General features: G+C 42.0%; 1 protein-coding gene across 1 annotated transcript; it reads left to right on the top strand.

Annotated features, from left to right (window-relative positions):
* The first annotated feature begins 171 nt into the window (after positions 1-171).
* LOC144525714 (protein FAM171B-like) lies at positions 172-18,247 on the top strand. The gene is made up of 8 exons (XM_078262769.1): positions 172-459; positions 7,617-7,850; positions 9,072-9,164; positions 10,895-11,053; positions 12,334-12,504; positions 13,128-13,244; positions 14,736-14,859; positions 16,952-18,247. Exons 1-8 carry the CDS (start codon positions 279-281, stop codon positions 17,850-17,852), a joined length of 1,980 nt encoding a protein of 659 aa, XP_078118895.1. The 5' UTR covers positions 172-278; the 3' UTR covers positions 17,853-18,247.
* The last annotated feature ends 303 nt before the right edge of the window (positions 18,248-18,550 follow it).

Here is an 18,550-nt window from a genome sequence, read left to right as displayed (position 1 = left end):
ATAGATACATAGATAGATAGATAGATAGATAGATAGATAGATAGATAGATACATAGATACATAGATACATAGATACATAGATACATAGATACATAGCAAGCAGCTCTCTCAGGAAAAAGGGGAGGAGTTTCCTGCGCAGTTTGAAGAGTGTGACAGCAGCAGAGTGGTTAGGAGGATGGCGCTGGAGTAAGCATCTCTGTTCGTGTACAAGTTCTAGATGAAAACTGGACCTGTGACGAGTGATAAGTGACCCTCATCAACAACTTTCTTATTAAGTCATGCGCCATATTATGTGTCTGTTATCGGCGCTGACTTTATGCCAGAATGGGAAACCGACTGGAGAGTTGAGTGCGAGCGGACAATCCGTGCATATCAATGACGGGAACTATCCAAAGCGGGATCACATTGAACAACAGGAGTCTTCTCAGCACCGACAACAAGTGCTCGGTCCCCCGGCAGGTGGGTGTGGGCTTCCCTGTATCACAGGGCGGGTTCAACTTTAGTAAACCTGTCAGAGTTAGCTAGCATAACTGTGCTTTAGCCTACATCTGTGACCCCTTGTGTTGTCTTCCAGTCCACCATACACTTGTCTCCCGGGTCACAGTTGAAGGGTAAACACTTTTTGGACCCATTTTTAGGTGTTTTTGTTTTGACATTTTTGTCGCTTTTGGACATTTTTTCGACGTTTATACTGCCTGTTTACTAACGTTACCACCAGTAGGCTATATTAGGCCTACCCCTATTACCAATTTATTACCACAAGTTTTACACTTTTCTTGGAATTCATGGTCCAAAAAGACCCCATAAACCTTATTTCTATGACATTATAGCCTACCTAATTTTAAAGTACAGTTAAAAAAGAAAAGCTGAAATTATGAATAATTATAATAGAATCAGAGGAACATATTTTGGAGTGGTATTCACAGACACAGGATAAAAAACGGGTCACAACAACGAGGGCCTAAGTAAAAATAAATTACATTGTAGCTGGAAAATAAGCAATAATGTTGGTATTTTGATATTCTTTTCTAACCGATTATGTGCCTGATTGTCGTTATTATGTCGGCCCAGACCATCTGTATCAGGATTTGCTCACAAATCTTCTGATCAGAGAGATGTTGGAGCTTGCTGCCGTCACCATGACTAACGGGTTCTCCATCTGTCCCTTTCTACTGCATCACCAGCAACAAGGCATTGATCAATCGGTTTATATTCATATTATTATAACAATATTAACATATTAAAGTGACTAGGGAGCTGGCCAAAATGTTCAGAAAAGCAACAAAAAGAGATGTCAACATGACTAGTCCATTAAGAAAAGAGTGTTTTGTTTGTATATATATATATATATAACTAGGGCTGCAACTAACGATTCTTTTCATTAATGGATTAGTTGTTTGGTCTATAAAATGTCAGAAAATGGGTGAAAAATGTCAATCAGTTCCTACAATGTTTTGTTTTGTCCACCACTCAAAGATATTCAGTTGACTGTCACAGGGGAGTGAAGAAACCAGAAAATATTCACATTTAACAAGCTGGAATCAGAGACTTTGTACTTTTCTCCCCAAAAAGAATCACTCAAACCAATTAGTTGATTATCAAAATAGTTGGCAATTACTTTAAGAGTTGACAACTAATCGATTAATCTTTGCAGCTCTTAAATATAACATAATAATATACCCACTCTGTATTATCTTTCCATCCAAATCATGTGTTTACATAACAGCTGACTCAGCTGTCAACTTCAATTTGCGTCCTATTGTGGCTATTCTGAAGACAAAGTCCCCCCCCCTCTAAAGTACTCTGAGTCCCACTCTCTCAGATACATGCACTTGTCATGACAATGTTCTCGTTCCCAGCAGAGCGGTGGAGAGGAGCTGAAAGAGGGATGTGTGATCCTTTTCATCAACTGATTCATGACTAATTCATGCTGCTGTAGGAGTAGGCTATATTATCATCCGTCATCACATGAAGCTCCAGTCTGTGTTGTCGACTGAAACACTTGGAAATGCACCCGGCCATGCTGTTGTCCCTTGTACCCTCCACAACCCCCCACCACCCCCCTCTCCCTGTAGGCATGTGTTGTGTCACTGACGAACCTTCTCCTCTTAGCCTCCCATCTGTACAGAGCCAGCTCTCATGAATGACTGCCCACTTCTGCTGAATAAAAAGAGAAGAAAATGTAGAAATACAAATGTTGAAAAACCTTGTGGAACCTAATGGTCAATTCTCCCAACGGGTTTGAATGATATCGTACGAAAACGTATGCACAACAATCCACATGATATCTTTTCAGGGCTGCACGATACCAGGAAAATATGCGATAACGTTGTTGAATATCGCGATAACGATATTACTTGCGATAAACAGATATTAAAGTGTATTCAGTTCTGCCTTTCTGCTGCTGCTTAGTATTCTTCTAAATACAACAACTTACTTGTTTAATTTAAAATAGAGATGTTCCGATACAAGTATCGGTATCGGCTCCGATACTGCCTAAAACGCTGGTATCGGTATCGGGAAGTACTGGAGTTAATGCACCGATCCGATACCACGTAATAAAGCCCTAAAGAAAATCTACGTTAAAGTACTGTATTTATGTTCTTTTTCCGTTATAGCTGACTGTCAAACTGCAGAATAAAAGAAAGTTCTGTGGCGTTCATTGTTCATGTTTCACAAAAAGTTAAACCTGAGCCAGACTGACAACAAAGATAGAAATCATATCACATCCATACAGGGATAGTAGTTGTTAAAACATAATAAAATATATGACACACTGGTATCGGATCGGTACTCGGTATCGGCCGATACGCAAGTTCAGGTATCGGAATCGGTATCGGGAAGCAAAAAATGGTATCGGACCATCTCTAATTTAAAACAAATGAGAGGAAATCATTTCCAACATTCTATTGAACAAATCGATTATGAATTGAATATAAAAGGCACCACTTAGATCCCACGCAAAAAGAAAATGACAGTAACATTTTAATGTGCAGTTTTCTGCTGATATTTTATTTCAACTAACAAAAAAAATCTATTGCGATATGTTGCAGTCTTTTGCGCTGTGTATATTGCGCCAGTTGATATTTCGAGGGCGATTAAAAAACAATATACTGTGCAGCCCTATATCCTATGAAATTAGGCGACATGACAGTCAAGTGTAGTCGCCTTCACAGTTAAATTTAGCAACAAAAAAAAAAAGGGAATTGGGAGCCAGCTTCAGAGCACCATGAGGTGCCGGCCGTTTCAGAGGCCATTGCCAGTTGAGTTTAGCTGACAGAAGGTGAATTTGAGCCGGGTACAGAGCACCGTGAGATGAAGGTCCATTCAGGAGCCGTGGCAGTTGAGTTTAGCCGATAAAAAGGTGACCGTCATGCGGCATCGACAGTTTAGTTTAGGCACCACAACGACTAGTTAAGATTAGAAAAAAAATATTGGGGTTTTGATTAAAACACTCCCGACACAAAAATGCGTTTCCTGGGTGAAAGTCTTGTGTTTTCCCCGGGATGCAAACTTGAAATAACTTGTTTTTAAGGACCCACCCATCCACCCCGTCCTCCTCCCATGCGCGGTCCAGAGCGGTCTGATACAGCAGCAATCAATGTGGTGCATACAGTAATAAATACGTGGAATACATACGAATTACAGTGCTTTCCTTTTCGTAACTGTATGTATGAATGGTTCATGAGAACAGCCTGATTCTGCCTGGCTGAGATTAACATCTTCAGTGTTGTCCCTTCATAATGGGCAAAGGAACAGACTTAAAGATGTAATCATTAACCCCCAGTGGAGGATTGTGATTATTTGACAACAAGACTGGAGGTTGTTCGGACATTGTTTCGGACAAGTCTTTGTGCCAACCCTTCACCTAGCTGCATCCTAAGCATCTTTTGTCACAATTTGATATTGCTGACTCGTGATTGAGGCCGATTTGGCCCACATATCAAAGAGTCCACTTGTGTTTTTTCAGAGGAATGTAGGCTATGGCCTAATTCCAACACAAGCACACAAACAGGCATGTTTGTGGGGAGGATGGGGGGGCGGGGGGTCAGCTGAGATAAATCCCTGTTGGACCATCTGTTTGTGCTGCCTGGTGGCCTCACAGAACTGACCAGTCAACATATTTGTGCTCCTCCCTGACTGTGCGTCTTGGTTTTGATCACATTCTGCGGTTCAAAGTATAATAATCTAAGGCTGAAATTGATATCTCAGCCAAAAGCAAATGAACACACATTCCGTTCCAGACAAATGCGGTGTTTTCCATAATTATAGCTTGCCAATCTAATATTTACCGCCTTCATTTCTGGAGAACGTAGCTTTGTCATTTAATGTTTGACCAGTGGAAATATCTTCCTCGAGCTATGAACGAAAATGTCTTTTAAAAAGGTTCATACATTGATGAAGGAAGGGTTTGGAAACACTGCACTTCAGTAAACACATTGCTCTGCTGGACACCAGTGCTATCAAGTGCCCGATAATAGCAGTATTCAAGCCAAATCACACACAGTGTGGGATCTATTTGTCATCTGCCTCAGCGGCCTCAGACACTCCATTTCAATACACTTCATAAACCTCTTTGTGGCGGGCTTCGCTTCGCCAAATGGGAAGATTATAGTAATCTGGCACGGAACACCTCCACTTCAGATGTAGCGACCCCCTTCTGTTTGGTTTGGCCACTAAGGCAGAACACACATTAAGCAGAGGCTGCTTCTCCCAAAACAAGCATCATCTTGTCCATCTGCACTGGTGGATGTTTCCCCTAGGTGACACTCACACTGCCAAATGTAGTGTTCCATATTGTGGCTGGAAATGCAGCCACTCCTGGCAGCTCCTTCTTCCGATCAAAGGGAATTGTTAGGGGCAATGATATGGGATGATCTGGTTATCTGGTTTGGCACTTGCTGAAATATTGTGATTATGTGATATTGTGACAGCAGGATTATAAGCAATCAGACCAGTAACAAATTCAACCACTGCTTCCATCAGCTTGGAATTGTCACCATTAGAGAAAGATGCTTGTGACATCATGACCAGTGAGGTTGCTACTATAACGATATTGCAGCATTTAGTTACAAATAAAAAGTGCAATGTGGCCCTTTTATTTTATTGCCTCTTAGCACAAAGTAACTGATATACTGTAGCTGTGGAGGTTTGATGATGAGTTGTTGAGATTTATGGCTCCCAAAACTCACTTTCCAACCCCGACTGCATAGGATCAGTAGACTGGGTAAACCCAGCCCGATCTGCCAGCGATTTTATTTCGCCCTGCAGCTCAGGCTGTCGTTACAATTTTGCAGGTACCAATCACAAACTGGCTTATCCACCTGGCGCGTTATTGGCAGGTTTAATACGATGACGATAGAGAAGCGACCAAGCAGCTTCTTGTTTACATTCAACATAGCGGCCACCGAAGCGCAGCGACCCGTTGATGCCGCTGTCGCTGCTGCGTCACCCGGATCGTTGGTCTGATTGGTTGAAGGACTATCCAATTGCGTACAGAGTCATTTGAACTATGCCCGTTGATCAAGCCTCTTGTGCAGAGAAAATACAGAGCAGACTCCTCAGACTAATGTTCAATCTTAAAAGATTGAGCTTGGTCTGGTGATAGCCAGACTATGGGAACAGTACACTTCAGTAGATAATATTTATAGCAGGGCAGTAGGTGAAGGAAGATACCTTGGTGCTAGCCAGTGCTAGCAGAGTTCTGCAGCGCTACACTGTATTCTTGGTACTGTGGAGTTTCTTTGAAGCATTGTTCAGTGGCTTCAGGGCACTTTTTCTAACTGGCCCCTGCAATCATTAATCATGAAGTTTGAGGCTGGCTCAACTTGAGGCTGGCTCCAAAATTGAGTCAATCCCCTGTAGTCTATATCGACAACGTTTCATTTACGGGATTGTTCCGGTGCCGCTGAAGGTTCCACCGGATGTCTCTCATTTCGACCGGATGTCCGTCACTTTTTGCTTTCTTGGTGTTGGTATTCTAAACTCAGTCGATATAAATGAGGACTATGGTTAACTGCACGTTTTTCTCCTGTCTAAGATTAGAAATGTGAGGAGTCTTTGACCCCATCGTGACCTCATCACTTTAGGGGGTTAGTGATGCCATGAGTACTATTTCCATACTGTATTCTATAAAGTCTTGTGTTTTAACCTAACGCTATGCACTTTCACAGTTGTCCACAGCGAGATGTTCACACATTCTTACCCTAATGGCTGCAGGTGTTCGGAATGATAAACTTGACTTTGAATTGATTTTGGCCAGTTGGGGGAAGCAGAATAGTGTACATTGTAAACAACAAGTTAGATATAAATGAAGTTGCCTGTTAACAGTTCATCGTTAGCATTCATTTGGAGTTGTGTCAACCAGACAAATATAAATCCAGTATAGATTTAAGCTCACAAAGTGCGGAGGGGAAATATCTGTCTTTTTAAGCTGCTAAAGGCTCCTCAACGCCAGCTAGTAGCTACATTTGTCTGCTGAGGTGCTGGGCAGGTAGCGTATAGTTTGTTTAACTTAGATTTTTTGTTTTTGCTAAAAATCAGCTGCTGGGGGTTGATGCGAGCGGAGAGTTAGACTAAACCAAATAGTAAAACTAAAACTAGAGGCCAAAACGCTTGGAGGAGCTGAGGGGAACTGCAGAGCTGGTTCTAATTATCTGTGGGTTTGTCACTTTAAATTTAAAAGTATTTAGCGTAGCTTTAATGCATTGTGTGTGTGTGTGTGTGTGTGTGTGTGTGTGTGTGTGTGTGTGTGTGTGTGTGTGTGTGTGTGTCTCATGCATTGGTCCTTGGTGGGATATTTGTTTATGCATGGTCCTCATGTATTCATATGGGCAACTAGTGATAAATGAGCATTCCTTTATTGTTAGACAACACTATACCCCTGAGAAATAAAGTCTTGTTGACTCACTATTGGGTGTCGGTGCACAGTGTGAAAGTGGCTAATTGGGTTTATGGATAATGTGACACATTATCATTAGGCCCTAAATGGGATTCTTTAGTAGCTACCTGAAAATGTGTAATGATAAGAGCTCTGTCCTGAGAATTATTGGAAATATGTACTGTACTTAGCTATCTGCATGCTGATGTAGCATCATGTTGTCTCAGAGTCACACTTTGTTGAACTAATTGGGCAGTTTTACCAGTTCTTTTTATATCCACCTCTGTAGAATCTGCTGGGATTAATTCATTGATATCCTCCAGGGATTCGGCAAATTACTTTCCCCGTTTTGTTGTCAATAAGGTGCCTTCTAGGTTAATTGGAAATGCAGCCAACTCCATTTTGTTAAAGCATATGGCCATACTGCATACAAAGAGGTGGACAAAATAACAGGAACACCTTACAAAAAATCTAAATGCCGTCTAAAGTGTAACAAGTACTACCTTCGTGGAGCTTATAATGATACATTTTGCTGAGTGTGTGTCAGAGGTGCAATTTCTGAGACTGTAATTTGCGGCGTTTTAGTCGATTGCATTCAATTGTAAGGTAGTCTTATTTTTGACCATCCCTTGTAGTTTATGTGTGAACCTGAACTTGCAAGAATGCTCATGCTCAACTCTAAGCCCACCCATCTTTGTCTTAACCCAATCCTTATCCCACCCCACTCCATCCCCAGATTCGGTTTATAACCTAAAAGTCCAGGTCAACAATGTGCTGAGTCGTCAGTACCTGAGCCAAGCGGTGGTGGAGGTCTACATCAACTACACCAGGACTCAAACAGCTCTTACTGGGGAGGACGGCTGTGTTTTACTTCATGTACCTTACCAAACTGGGGTGCCAATAACAATTGTGGCCAGCAAGGATGGCTACATTTGTACACTGCTGCCTTATAAAACCAACAGAATGCCAAGTAAGATGAATGTGTGTTTGTGCTTAATGTGGAAATTGTTTAGCTGAATCACCCCAGATGATGAATGAGCTTTATGCAGTGTCATTTTTTTTTTTTTTATCATAGTTGGCTCTAACAGTCATAGAAAGTCAGTGAGTACTTTTAAGACTTTTCTTTGAGTTTAGTACGTGTGAAAGTTGTCTAGACGTCATTATGATACTGTAGTTTCTTTCTCTTTTTGTCAGTTGAGGATATCTGCTGTTCCATGGCTCTGCATGTTGAGGGTGAACTCAATCAATTAATCATTTCACCCTCTGGAAAAATCATTGTACTGTATAACTACAATTTCTATTGGCTGTGTGTTTGTTTGTTTGACACACAAATCTGTAAATGGATCTGCACATTCACAATTTGCACCCAAGGACAGATAGTAGTAGGGATGTAACGACGCATCGCGATTTGAAACGGCCTAGAGCCTAATCTACTTTTGATGTTTGACTTCAGACGTCACTATGTGTTCTTAGTTTATTTATTTGAAGAGATTTTTTTGCATTTTATTATATTATTATAAAAAAAATGTTATTCATTTTGTATTACATTTTTGTTATTTATTTATTAAGATAAAATACAATTTCAGTTGCACTTTTTGGTTTTTTTTGTTGTTGTTTTGCAGTTTATATAAATAAAGGAACATTTTTCACTCATTTCTCTGCAGCTCTGTTAAAAAAGCGTGAGAAAATCGTGAATCGTATCGAATCGTGACTCGTGTATCGTTACATCCCTAGATAGCAGGTTTTTTTAAAATTTTTTTTTTTATCAGGACACCTAAAACTGTGTCATGTAAAAACACAATCACAGAACATACTGAGCCTCATATACAGTGATTTTCTAAACTTTCTGCTTGTCATTGCAAGGCCACGTTTTGTTTCACCCCACTGCATTTGAAACCCAATTAGGCACAGCGGCAGCACCCAAGCAACAGTAAATGGGATCACTTTATAACCCACATCTGGAGTGTCTTCTTCTTTCTCTGTGGCTCATCTGCCATCTACAGGGCCAATCTGGAGCTATTGTTTTTGTAGTGAAAGCTTAGAAAAGGGAATTCACCCATTCCTTGGCTCTGTGTAAGTTTAGATATAACAGTGTCCCACTGACATCTAGTGGACAAACTGTGAATTTTTAAATGAAGTTCTCAATACTAATTTTGCATCTTTCCCCTTCCTTATTTTTTCATTTCTGTAGTATTTTCCTCCGTGACCATGTCACTACTTGGTCTGAATCAGGGGAACATCTGGCTCTTTGATGATTCTGTTCTGATCACTGGCAAAACATCTGGTACTGTATATATTGATAAAGTGGCACTTTTTCATTTGTTTCTGTTTCTTTCTTGATCCTGCTCTCTCTCTCTCTCTCTCTCTCTCTCTCTCTCTCTCTCTCTCTCTCTCTCGCTCTGATTTTCAGTACAAGCGTTGCTTTAAGGAAAAATATAGCTGCCTTAAAGGTCCCATGACGTGCTGCTTTTTGGATGCTTTTATATATGCCTTAGTGGTCCCCTGATACTGTATCTGAAGTCTCTTTTATATAGGCCTTAGTGGTCCCCTAATACTGTATCTGAAGTCTCTTTTATATAGGCCTTAGTGGTCCCCTAATACTGTATCTGAAGTCTCTTTTATATAGACCTTAGTGGTCCCCTAATACTGTATCTGAAGTCTCTTTTATATAGGCCTTAGTGGTCCCCCTAATACTGTATCTGAAGTCTCTTTTATATAGGCCTTAGTGGTCCCCTGATACTGTATCTGAAGTCTCTTTTATATAGACCTTAGTGGTCCCCCTAATACTGTATCTGAAGTCTCTTTTATATATGCCTTAGTGGTCCCCTGATACTGTATCTGAAGTCTCTTTTATATAGGCCTTAGTGGTCCCCTAATACTGTATCTGAAGTCTCTTTTATATAGGCCTTAGTGGTCCCCTAATACTGTATCTGAAGTCTCTTTTATATAGACCTTAGTGGTCCCCTGATACTGTATCTGAAGTCTCTTTTATATAGGCCTTAGTGGTCCCCTAATACTGTATCTGAAGTCTCTTTTATATAGACCTTAGTGGTCCCCTAATACTGTATCTGAAGTCTCTTTTATATAGACCTTAGTGGTCTCCTAATACTGTATCTGAAGTCTCTTTTATATAGGCCTTAGTGGTCCCACAATGAGCTTTCCTTAGGACGTGCCATTTCTGTGTCTGTAGCTTTAAATGCTATTGAGGAAGAGGGGGGGGGCAAGGTGGAGGGTGGGGGTGTGGCCTTGACTAACTGCCATGCTTCGCTTGTTTGCAAGCCATGATGTCTCTCTCTTTCTCATGGGTGGGCCAAATTCTCTGGGCGGGTAAAGCAGAGAAAGGGGAGGTAACCTTTCCCCTTATGACCTCATAAGGAGGAGATTCCAGATCGGCCCATCTGAGCTTTCATTTTCTCAAAGGCAGAGCAGGATACCCAGGGCTCGGTTTACACCTATCACCATTTCTAGCCACTGGGGGATCATAGGCAGGCTAGGACAGTGGTTCCCAACCTGGGGTCCGGGCACCCCTCAGGGGGGCGGCAAAGATCACAGGGGGCGCGCAAGTCTTTATCTGGTTTGAGGTTGAGGTAAAAAAAAGTATTTGCACATGTTAAACAAATTATGATAATACACTAGAATATATAATGTATACAAAAGTCTGTATAAAAACTATATATTTTTGTTCTCGCTTAAAATTGTAGGCAGGCTACTTAGTAGGCCAAACCTCCGGGACCTCTTAACCTGTGACCCTTGCTGTCATCAGGTCAGCTGCTAGCTGCTATCATATTCGTTTTTCCTGCCGCCACGGCATCGCTATTTTATGAATGAAACATGGCGGAGAAATCAGCTTTTCTTAGACATAAGTAGGGGGGGGCGCCAAGGAAAAAAGGTTGGGAACCACTGGGCTAGGGGAACTCAAATTAACGTTAAAAAAACCTCATAAAGTGACATTTTCATGCCCTGGGACCTAGGAAAAATATTTCCAGCTGTTATCATGTTTTCCTTTATCTGCAGACGCTTGGTCGCAGCCCACTGTCCAGTTTCCCAAGAGCCTGCTGAATCTGACAGCCAGCAGTAATGTCACCTCTGTCTCAGCCTACCTGACCATTCCCAAGCTGGCGTCAGAGGAGGACAGCTCTCCCAACACTTTGGGCATCATGAGCAGTACATCAGGTAGACGTATGTGCTGCAGTGACACTGTTCTGAAAACAATTCAGTTGAAGGCATCCCACACGGGTGTTTTCAGTTAATCTGGCTGATTAGAACTCTTCCCAGGACTGTGTGGGTGTGTCTAGAATGATTGATTGACGTCTTCCTGAGCCTCTTGTTAGCTTTGTTGCACCTGTTAGGGCAGGAAAATGGCATCTTTATCATTCTTATTGGTGAAAAAGATTTGTGATCTGATAAATTCCCATCTAAGGCTATGTTTAGACGGAAACGATCTGAAGAGAAAACGCAAAAGTGGCGTTGCGTTCTCACTTTTTATTCCACGTTTAGACGAGCGTTTTGGGGGGGGAAATCTGTGTGCATATGGTGACGCAAAAGTGTGTGAAATTCGATGTAGTATGCACAGCAGGCGGCTAGGTGGTAGTGTGAAGCACTGCCACACGACACCACCAAGTTCACCAACTTCTCTCCCTAGTATCGCGAAGCGAACAACAATTGCTGACAATTTTGTCTGGACTGACGAGGAGGTGGAGTTATTGCTCCAAACAACGCACACACGGCACGCGCACACACACATACATACACTCGCACAGTGCGTTTTTACCCTTTAGACAGGAACGCGGCGGTGGAGCGTTTTTAAGATTTCCACTCTGGAGGGTGGTTTCACTTTTTTGCGTTTTTAAGCCCCAAAAATGCAAGTAAACTAAACTTTATTATAACTTCAGTGGTCCCTGTCTATTCTTGATAATGTATTTATTCTAACAGTGATTGTGTCAATTTTCTTGAAAGAAAGAGTCAAAATCACCATTGATAGTAATTCCACAGGCTATCTGAACTGTAAAAGTGAATTGTAATGTAGATTCAAGAGACGACAAAAGTAACTGCAAGTTCAGATAAAAGTGAAAACCTGCTAGATTTGAATTCTGTCAAAAAAGACTGTGGAAGACATAAAGACTGGTAGGCTGATACAGATAAACGGGCTAATAGGGGCACCTACCTGGGTAGCTCACCTGATTGAGCGTGCACCCCATGTACAGAGGCTCACTCCTCGCTGCAGTGGCTGGAGGTTTGATTCTGACCTGCGGCCCTTTGCTCCATGTCTTCCCCCCCCCGTCTCTCTCCTTTCATGTCTAAGCTGTCCTATCAAGAAAAAAGCCTAAAAAAAAGCAGCACATTGTGTTTATTTCTGAACATTTCATTCAGGACAATTACATGAATTGAATTAGTCTAGTCCACACATTCTCTGAAGCATTACCTCCTCTGTTTTGTTTTTTATGTTTTTGAAGGATACCTCAGTGTTGAGTTGAGTCCGGTGGCGGCTGTAAGTGTGCAGCTTTTCTCCGGAGACACAGAGTTACATGTGAGTGGGCCCATACAGATCAGCCTCAGCATCCCTGACAGCTGTGGACTTCACACTTCCAATGTTGTTCCGGCATGGTTCTTTAACCGGACCACTGGTGAGTACAAGTCACAGTCGCACATACACTGAAATCTGTTTAGATCTTTAAAGAGTCAGGAGAGAAAGTCAGGGATGATTGCATGGCCTCTACATAAATACATACATCTATAAAGGGGGCTCAGTTTCTATTAATGAAATTAACCGTTATCATAACAGCAGGTAGTAGTTTTAGAATTTTAAGCACATGAAACCTCTTCTGTAACACCAAAGATCTGCATGGCATTGGTGTTACAGAAAAGGTGATCTGGAAAGATTCTTCCAAGTGATGTTTTATTTTTGACTGCCCTGTAATCTTTCCCATTTAATTGAATAGAATTTAGAACTAACCCCGACTCACTGCCATTACGGTCATTTTAGAGTCCTAGATCATGTGCAAGTGGAAGATATAATACAGAGAGAATACAGACGGGGCCTCATTCGTCGGACCTGGTGCATTCATGATGATTCTCAAAGAAAGTGTCGGGTCATTTTGGGTCAATAAAACTTTTAGAAGATACAAAAAGTGGTGAGGTGGATTAGGCCAATTCACTTCTTTTTTATTTTTTTATTTAAAGATCTGACTGGATTGTGGTAGTTGTGGGAAGTTTGATACAGCAGTGTTGTTGTGTTTGTCTCACCTAGGTGGATGGATGAGGAAAGGACTGGGGACGGTGGTGTCAGCAGGGGGAAAACTCACGTGGACGTTCACAGCTCCTCACCTTGGTTACTGGATAGCAGCTCCTTTGTCATCCACCAGAGGCAAGCGCTCCCCCTAAAGATGTTTAACTAGAATACAGTGATTTATATTCAGATTCAGTTTAGTTTATAGTAGGGCTGGGCAATATATCGACATCGACATCGTGATCGGGGTTTCCCCCAGTGTATTGCAAGCCTGGTGGCCCACCGGGCCACCCATGTGGGGGGATGCAACGTGGACAAATGATAACTCTTAACTGCTAAAATTCTATAATCATGTCTACAATAATAGAAATATCTCAACACTTTTCGCTCTGACTTAATGTAGGGCCCTATGGAATCTGTCTTATTGCTTTTTTAAATTCTCAATTTCCCGATTCCGTCCATGATTCTGTTATCACAGAAACTATCTGACTCTACATGAATGCTGCCATCAGTCTGTGACTGGCCACAGCCGGGCCCTCGTTAAAAAAAAAAAAAAAAAAAACGTTTCTGAGGGAAACCCTGAGTGATATAAGACTACAGTAGATATCATCTTAGATTTTGGATATGGTAATATTTTTATTTAGTTATTTTATTTGACAGGGACAATGGACAGCCCCTTAGCAGAGTCAGAGTTAGGTATGTCATTTCCATCTGTAGTCCCTCAGCAGAAAACGTAGAATAACATCTCTGTCAGAAGGGAACCCTAACACTGGAGTATAAAAACGCTGAAACATATCGTGCTATGGCTTAAGTGTTGTCTTTTCCTGGTTTAACAGGCTGCATTACAGTGAAGTGATGTAATCTTCTGAACTTACCAAACTGTTCTAGCTGTTCTATTATTGGCATTATCCACTTAGTCATAGCCAAAATATTGATGATTATTTATCTAAAACCCAAACCATTATATTTTGTGAAAGCACTAATAGTCAACCCTACAATATCGCCGCAGTATCGACATCCAAGTATTTGGTTAAGGATATTTGATTTTCTCCATATCGCCCAGCCCTAGTTTATTGTCATTTAAACATGTTAAGACATGAAGGAACGGCATTCCTTACCCAGGTCCGGCAGCGTACAAAATACACAATGTCATAGCTAAAATAGACCCTCTTTTTAATAAATAATAACCTAAAACCTATACTAAATAGAACACATAGTTAGAAACCGAGCAGCATGTTAAAAGAATAGTGCATTATATTTTATTTTCTGAGACTATCATCCTGGGCATGTTCAGCAGTAACAGGGTAACGTTATGGAAATAAGTAAAAATGCATGAGAGGGAAATGAATGAACGGCAAGCATTGCCTTTGAGTTCTGACTGTGGCAATTACATTTCTCTAACCTCGGAACCTAAAGGGGATCAAACTGAGCCTGTAAGGAAAAATAATTTAAAGAAATATAACAATGAATTGAAATTGGCCTGGATCTGGCTAAGGTCAGTGAAGAATAAGCACAAGATTTATATTTTAGACATGGCAAATGTTTGCACCTTGTTCATTTTCATTTTTTTTTATTTTTTTTTTATTGCATGTGTGTTTTATATTTCATCCAGACATCTATTTGCTTTAGGTTTCTTTGGATTTTCCATCCCCATTGACTTCATCTTACAGCATTCCTCTCTCCTGGTGGCTGTCCTCGGAGGAATGCTTGTTATCGCCATCTGTCTCCTGGCTGGGTTCTTGTTTTATTGCAGGTAACAGAGGCCTTTCATATCATACCAGTCGATATACTGATCTGAAGTTGTGTTGATGTTAATATAACTCAGAATAACATTTAAAGATTTACGATCTGATTTTGTTGCACCCACCCAAATTTAAAAATGTCTCACCAGCTCACAAATAAAGGCCATTTCAAACTATATCTTTCATTTTTAGGTTATTAATATGCTTTATGGCCTGTAACTGAAGGTTTTAGCTCCTATGTATACTATCACCCCTCCAAAAAAATGAATGAGTGTCAAAAACACATGCCTTGGAACCTTTCAGGGAGGCTCTGGCAGCATAATCCTGATCTCCGCTGTTGATCTGCATATGCAGAGTTGCAGAGTTTCTCCATAGCAGCCAATTCCACAACTTCTGTGTTTCACTACCACTTCCTCATACCTCTGAAGCTTTGACAAAAAAGTATTCAGTGATTTCAGGAGTGATTTGAGAGGTTTTGTTTTGTTGCATTTTAGTGGTCAATCCAAACTTCCTTTTAAGCAATCTGCAACATTTGCAGAGACACTTAACAAGCCCACAGAACATGAGCATTCTATCATTTTTTAAAGGTCCCATGACATGGTAATCTTTAGATGCTTTTCTATAGACCTTAGTGGACCCCTAATACTGTATCTGAAGTCTCTTTTATATAGACCTTAGTGATCCCCTAATACTGTATCTGAAGTCTCTTTTCTATAGACCTTAGTGGTCCCCTAATACTGTATCTGAAGTCTCTTTTATATAGGCCTTAGTGGTCCCCTAATACTGTATCTGAAGTCTCTTTTATATAGACCTTAGGGGTCCCCTAATACTGTATCTGAAGTCTCTTTTATATAGACCTTAGTGATCCCCTAATACTGTATCTGAAGTCTCTTTTATATAGACCTTAGTGGTCCCCTAATACTGTATCTGAAGTCTCTTTTATCTAGACCTTAGTGGTCCCCTAATACTGTATCTGAAGTCTCTTTATATAGGCCTTAGTGGTCCCCCTAATACTGTATCTGAAGTCTCTTTTATATAGGCCTTAGTGGTCCCCTAATACTGTATCTGAAGTCTCTTTTATATAGGCCTTAGTGGTCCCCCTAATACTGTATCTGAAGTCTCTTTTATATAGACCTTAGTGGTCCCCTAATACTGTATCTGAAGTCTCTTTTATATAGACCTTAGTGGTCCCCTAATACTGTATCTGAAGTCTCTTTTATATAGACCTTAGGGGTCCCCTAATACTCTATCTGAAGTCTCTTTTATATAGTCCTTAGTGGTCCCCTAATACTGTATCTGAAGTCTCTTTTATATAGGCCTTAGTGGTCCCCCTAATACTGTATCTGAAGTCTCTTTTATATAGGCCTTAGTGGTCCCCTAATACTGTATCTGAAGTCTCTTTTATATAGACCTTAGTGGTCCCCTAATACTGTATCTGAAGTCTCTTTTATATAGACCTTAGTGGTCCCCTAATACTGTATCTGAAGTGTATCTTTCCTGAAATTCAGCCTTGGTGCAGAATTACAGCCACTAGAGCCGGTCCCACAATGAGCTTTACTTAGGATTAGCCATTTCTGTGTCTGTAGCTATTGAGGAGGAGAGGGGGCAAGGTGGAGGGTGGGGGTGTGGTCTTGACCAACTGCCACTTTGCTCGTTTGAAAGCCATGATGTCTCTCTCTTTCTCATGGGTGGGCCAAATTCTCTGGGCGGGCAAAGTAGAGAAAGGGGAGGTAACCTTCCTCCTTATGACCTCATAAAGAGGAGATTCCAGATCGGCCCATCTGAGTTTTCATTTTCTCAAAGGTAGAGCAGGATACCCAGGGCTCGGTTTACCCCTATCACCATTTCTAGCCACTGGGGGACCATAGGCAGGCTGGGGGAACTCATATTAATGTTAAAAAACCTCATAAAGTGAAATTTTCATGCCATGGGACCTTTAAAGCACTTTTATTCCCATTATTCATCCAATTGAATGTTTATAATGTCTGTATTTCGACGGTGTAACCATGTAGTGTATGCAGGGTGATCTCTTAGACAGAAGAAGTAACTGTCAGTTTCATTAGCCTGGCGCTGATTGAGGCAAACGCCCTGTCTTGTCTGCAGATGTCCGCTCAGTCAAACGAAAACAAAGAAGATCCTACCGGCGCTGAGAAAAGACCAAACCACCTCCACATGTGACGATGAAGGATGTTCAGGGGACTCCTCTCATCCCCAGGATGGACTCAACCAAACATTCGCAGAAAGGGGGGAGAATCTGCACAACGGCAATGTAATAGCCAACCCCAATGCTGTGGCTATTACCATGGAGTGTAACCAACTGGAGCTTAACACTGACATGAATGAGCTGCTGGGTTTGCATGAAACTACAGAGCAGATCAGAGTTCCGGCCTCTCTGACAGAGAATCTGTTCCTTTATAACCAGCCTGTTGCTATTTTTCACGCTCCAGCATTCTTCCATTTGGAGGAGCAGCCTGAGTGGAGCAAGTCGGCCACTCTTCCCCGTGCGGGGGCCACCGCTGAGCCGCTGGGTAAAGACAGCTTCACCCAGACTCTGCAAAAAGGTCCCTCTGCTGCCCAGAGCCAGGCAGTGGAAACTGAGGACCAGCTCAAGGTTCTGGAAAGCTCTCAGGCAGCAACGTCCACCAACACATCCAGGGGTCACTTCAGCCTCCCAGAGTCAGCGTCGGTGCCGGGAACGTTAAATAAAATCCGGGGCGTCAGACACTCCGTGCATGCCTTGGCAGAGCTTTCTAAAACCCCCTCGACTCAGCCTCCTCGGGCCTGGTTTGTGTCACTAGAGGGCAAACCTGCAGCTGAGATCCGTTACGCAGTGTCAGAGCAGCAGAGGAGGCAAAGGCCCGTTGAGAGTCGAGAAACCAGCTTAGACTCAGGAGTGGATATGAGCGAGCTGAACCAGACGTCTGGCAGGAGGGCTGTAACACTGGAGCGCAATGCTACTTTTGTCAAAAGCAAATCCAGCAGCAAACAAGCACCTCCACAGTAAAAACCCTCAACGCTTGCCATGCCTACAGCCCCCTTAGTTTGTATCAACAGCATCAGTTCTATCTATGAGATGTAACTTATTGACCTCATTGTTTCATTTAACATATAAATGTTAAGGCGCTAGTCCAAGTCGGGGGTAGAGGCCCATTTGTAGCATCACATTCCACAAACGTGGGGGGAGGGGTATTTGATAAGACAGCTGAAGATAGGAAAGGGCTGTGGTTCGGACTCGCGCCACTGCTGTAAGGACCGAGCCTTAGGTGTGGACACACACAGCCGATAATCGGCCGTTGGACAGTCTGGCAGGGTCAGTGACTCGAGTCTGTCCGGTGTGTTCTGTGCCGTCGTCCGTCCGAGGGGCCGTCGGCCTTCATTTTGGCCGATTTGACATGAGTAATCGGCTGTCGGCTCGGCAGTCGGACTCAAATGACCCATCTGATTGGTAGAGTGCTAACCCGGAAACGGGGAGCGGAGTCTCTCAAAATCTGACAAAAATCTTTTAAACTGACCTTTGTTGATCTGAAATGAAGACAGATTCAGCAACTGCATGGCCTATTTCTCACTTAAAATGTTTTCAGAAACACGTTTCGGTGAACTATTTTAGTACAATATGAGATCGTATTCTGAACAAGCCGCCATGACAGTCTGTCTTTGAATTTCCGGAGAAACAAGACCCACGTGACGGGTTTGTCCAATCAG

This window comes from Sander vitreus, chromosome 11 (genome assembly GCF_031162955.1).
Source record: "Sander vitreus isolate 19-12246 chromosome 11, sanVit1, whole genome shotgun sequence".
Classification (NCBI taxonomy): Eukaryota; Metazoa; Chordata; class Actinopteri; order Perciformes; family Percidae; genus Sander; species Sander vitreus.
The sequence above is the reverse complement of the archived record's forward strand: the minus strand, read 5'-3'. Positions and strand labels throughout refer to the sequence as shown.

What these genes read in the sequence shown, in the direction of transcription:
- LOC144525714 (XM_078262769.1), top strand. Translation starts at nt 279, where the DNA reads ATGCGCCATATTATGTGTCTGTTATCGGCGCTGACTTTATGCCAGAAT. An exon ending in CATCATGAGCAGTACATCAG is followed by an intron (nt 11,054 to 12,333) that starts GTAGACGTATGT and finishes ATGTTTTTGAAG; the next exon opens with GATACCTCAGTGTTGAGTTG. An exon ending in GTTCTTTAACCGGACCACTG is followed by an intron (nt 12,505 to 13,127) that starts GTGAGTACAAGT and finishes TGTCTCACCTAG; the next exon opens with GTGGATGGATGAGGAAAGGA.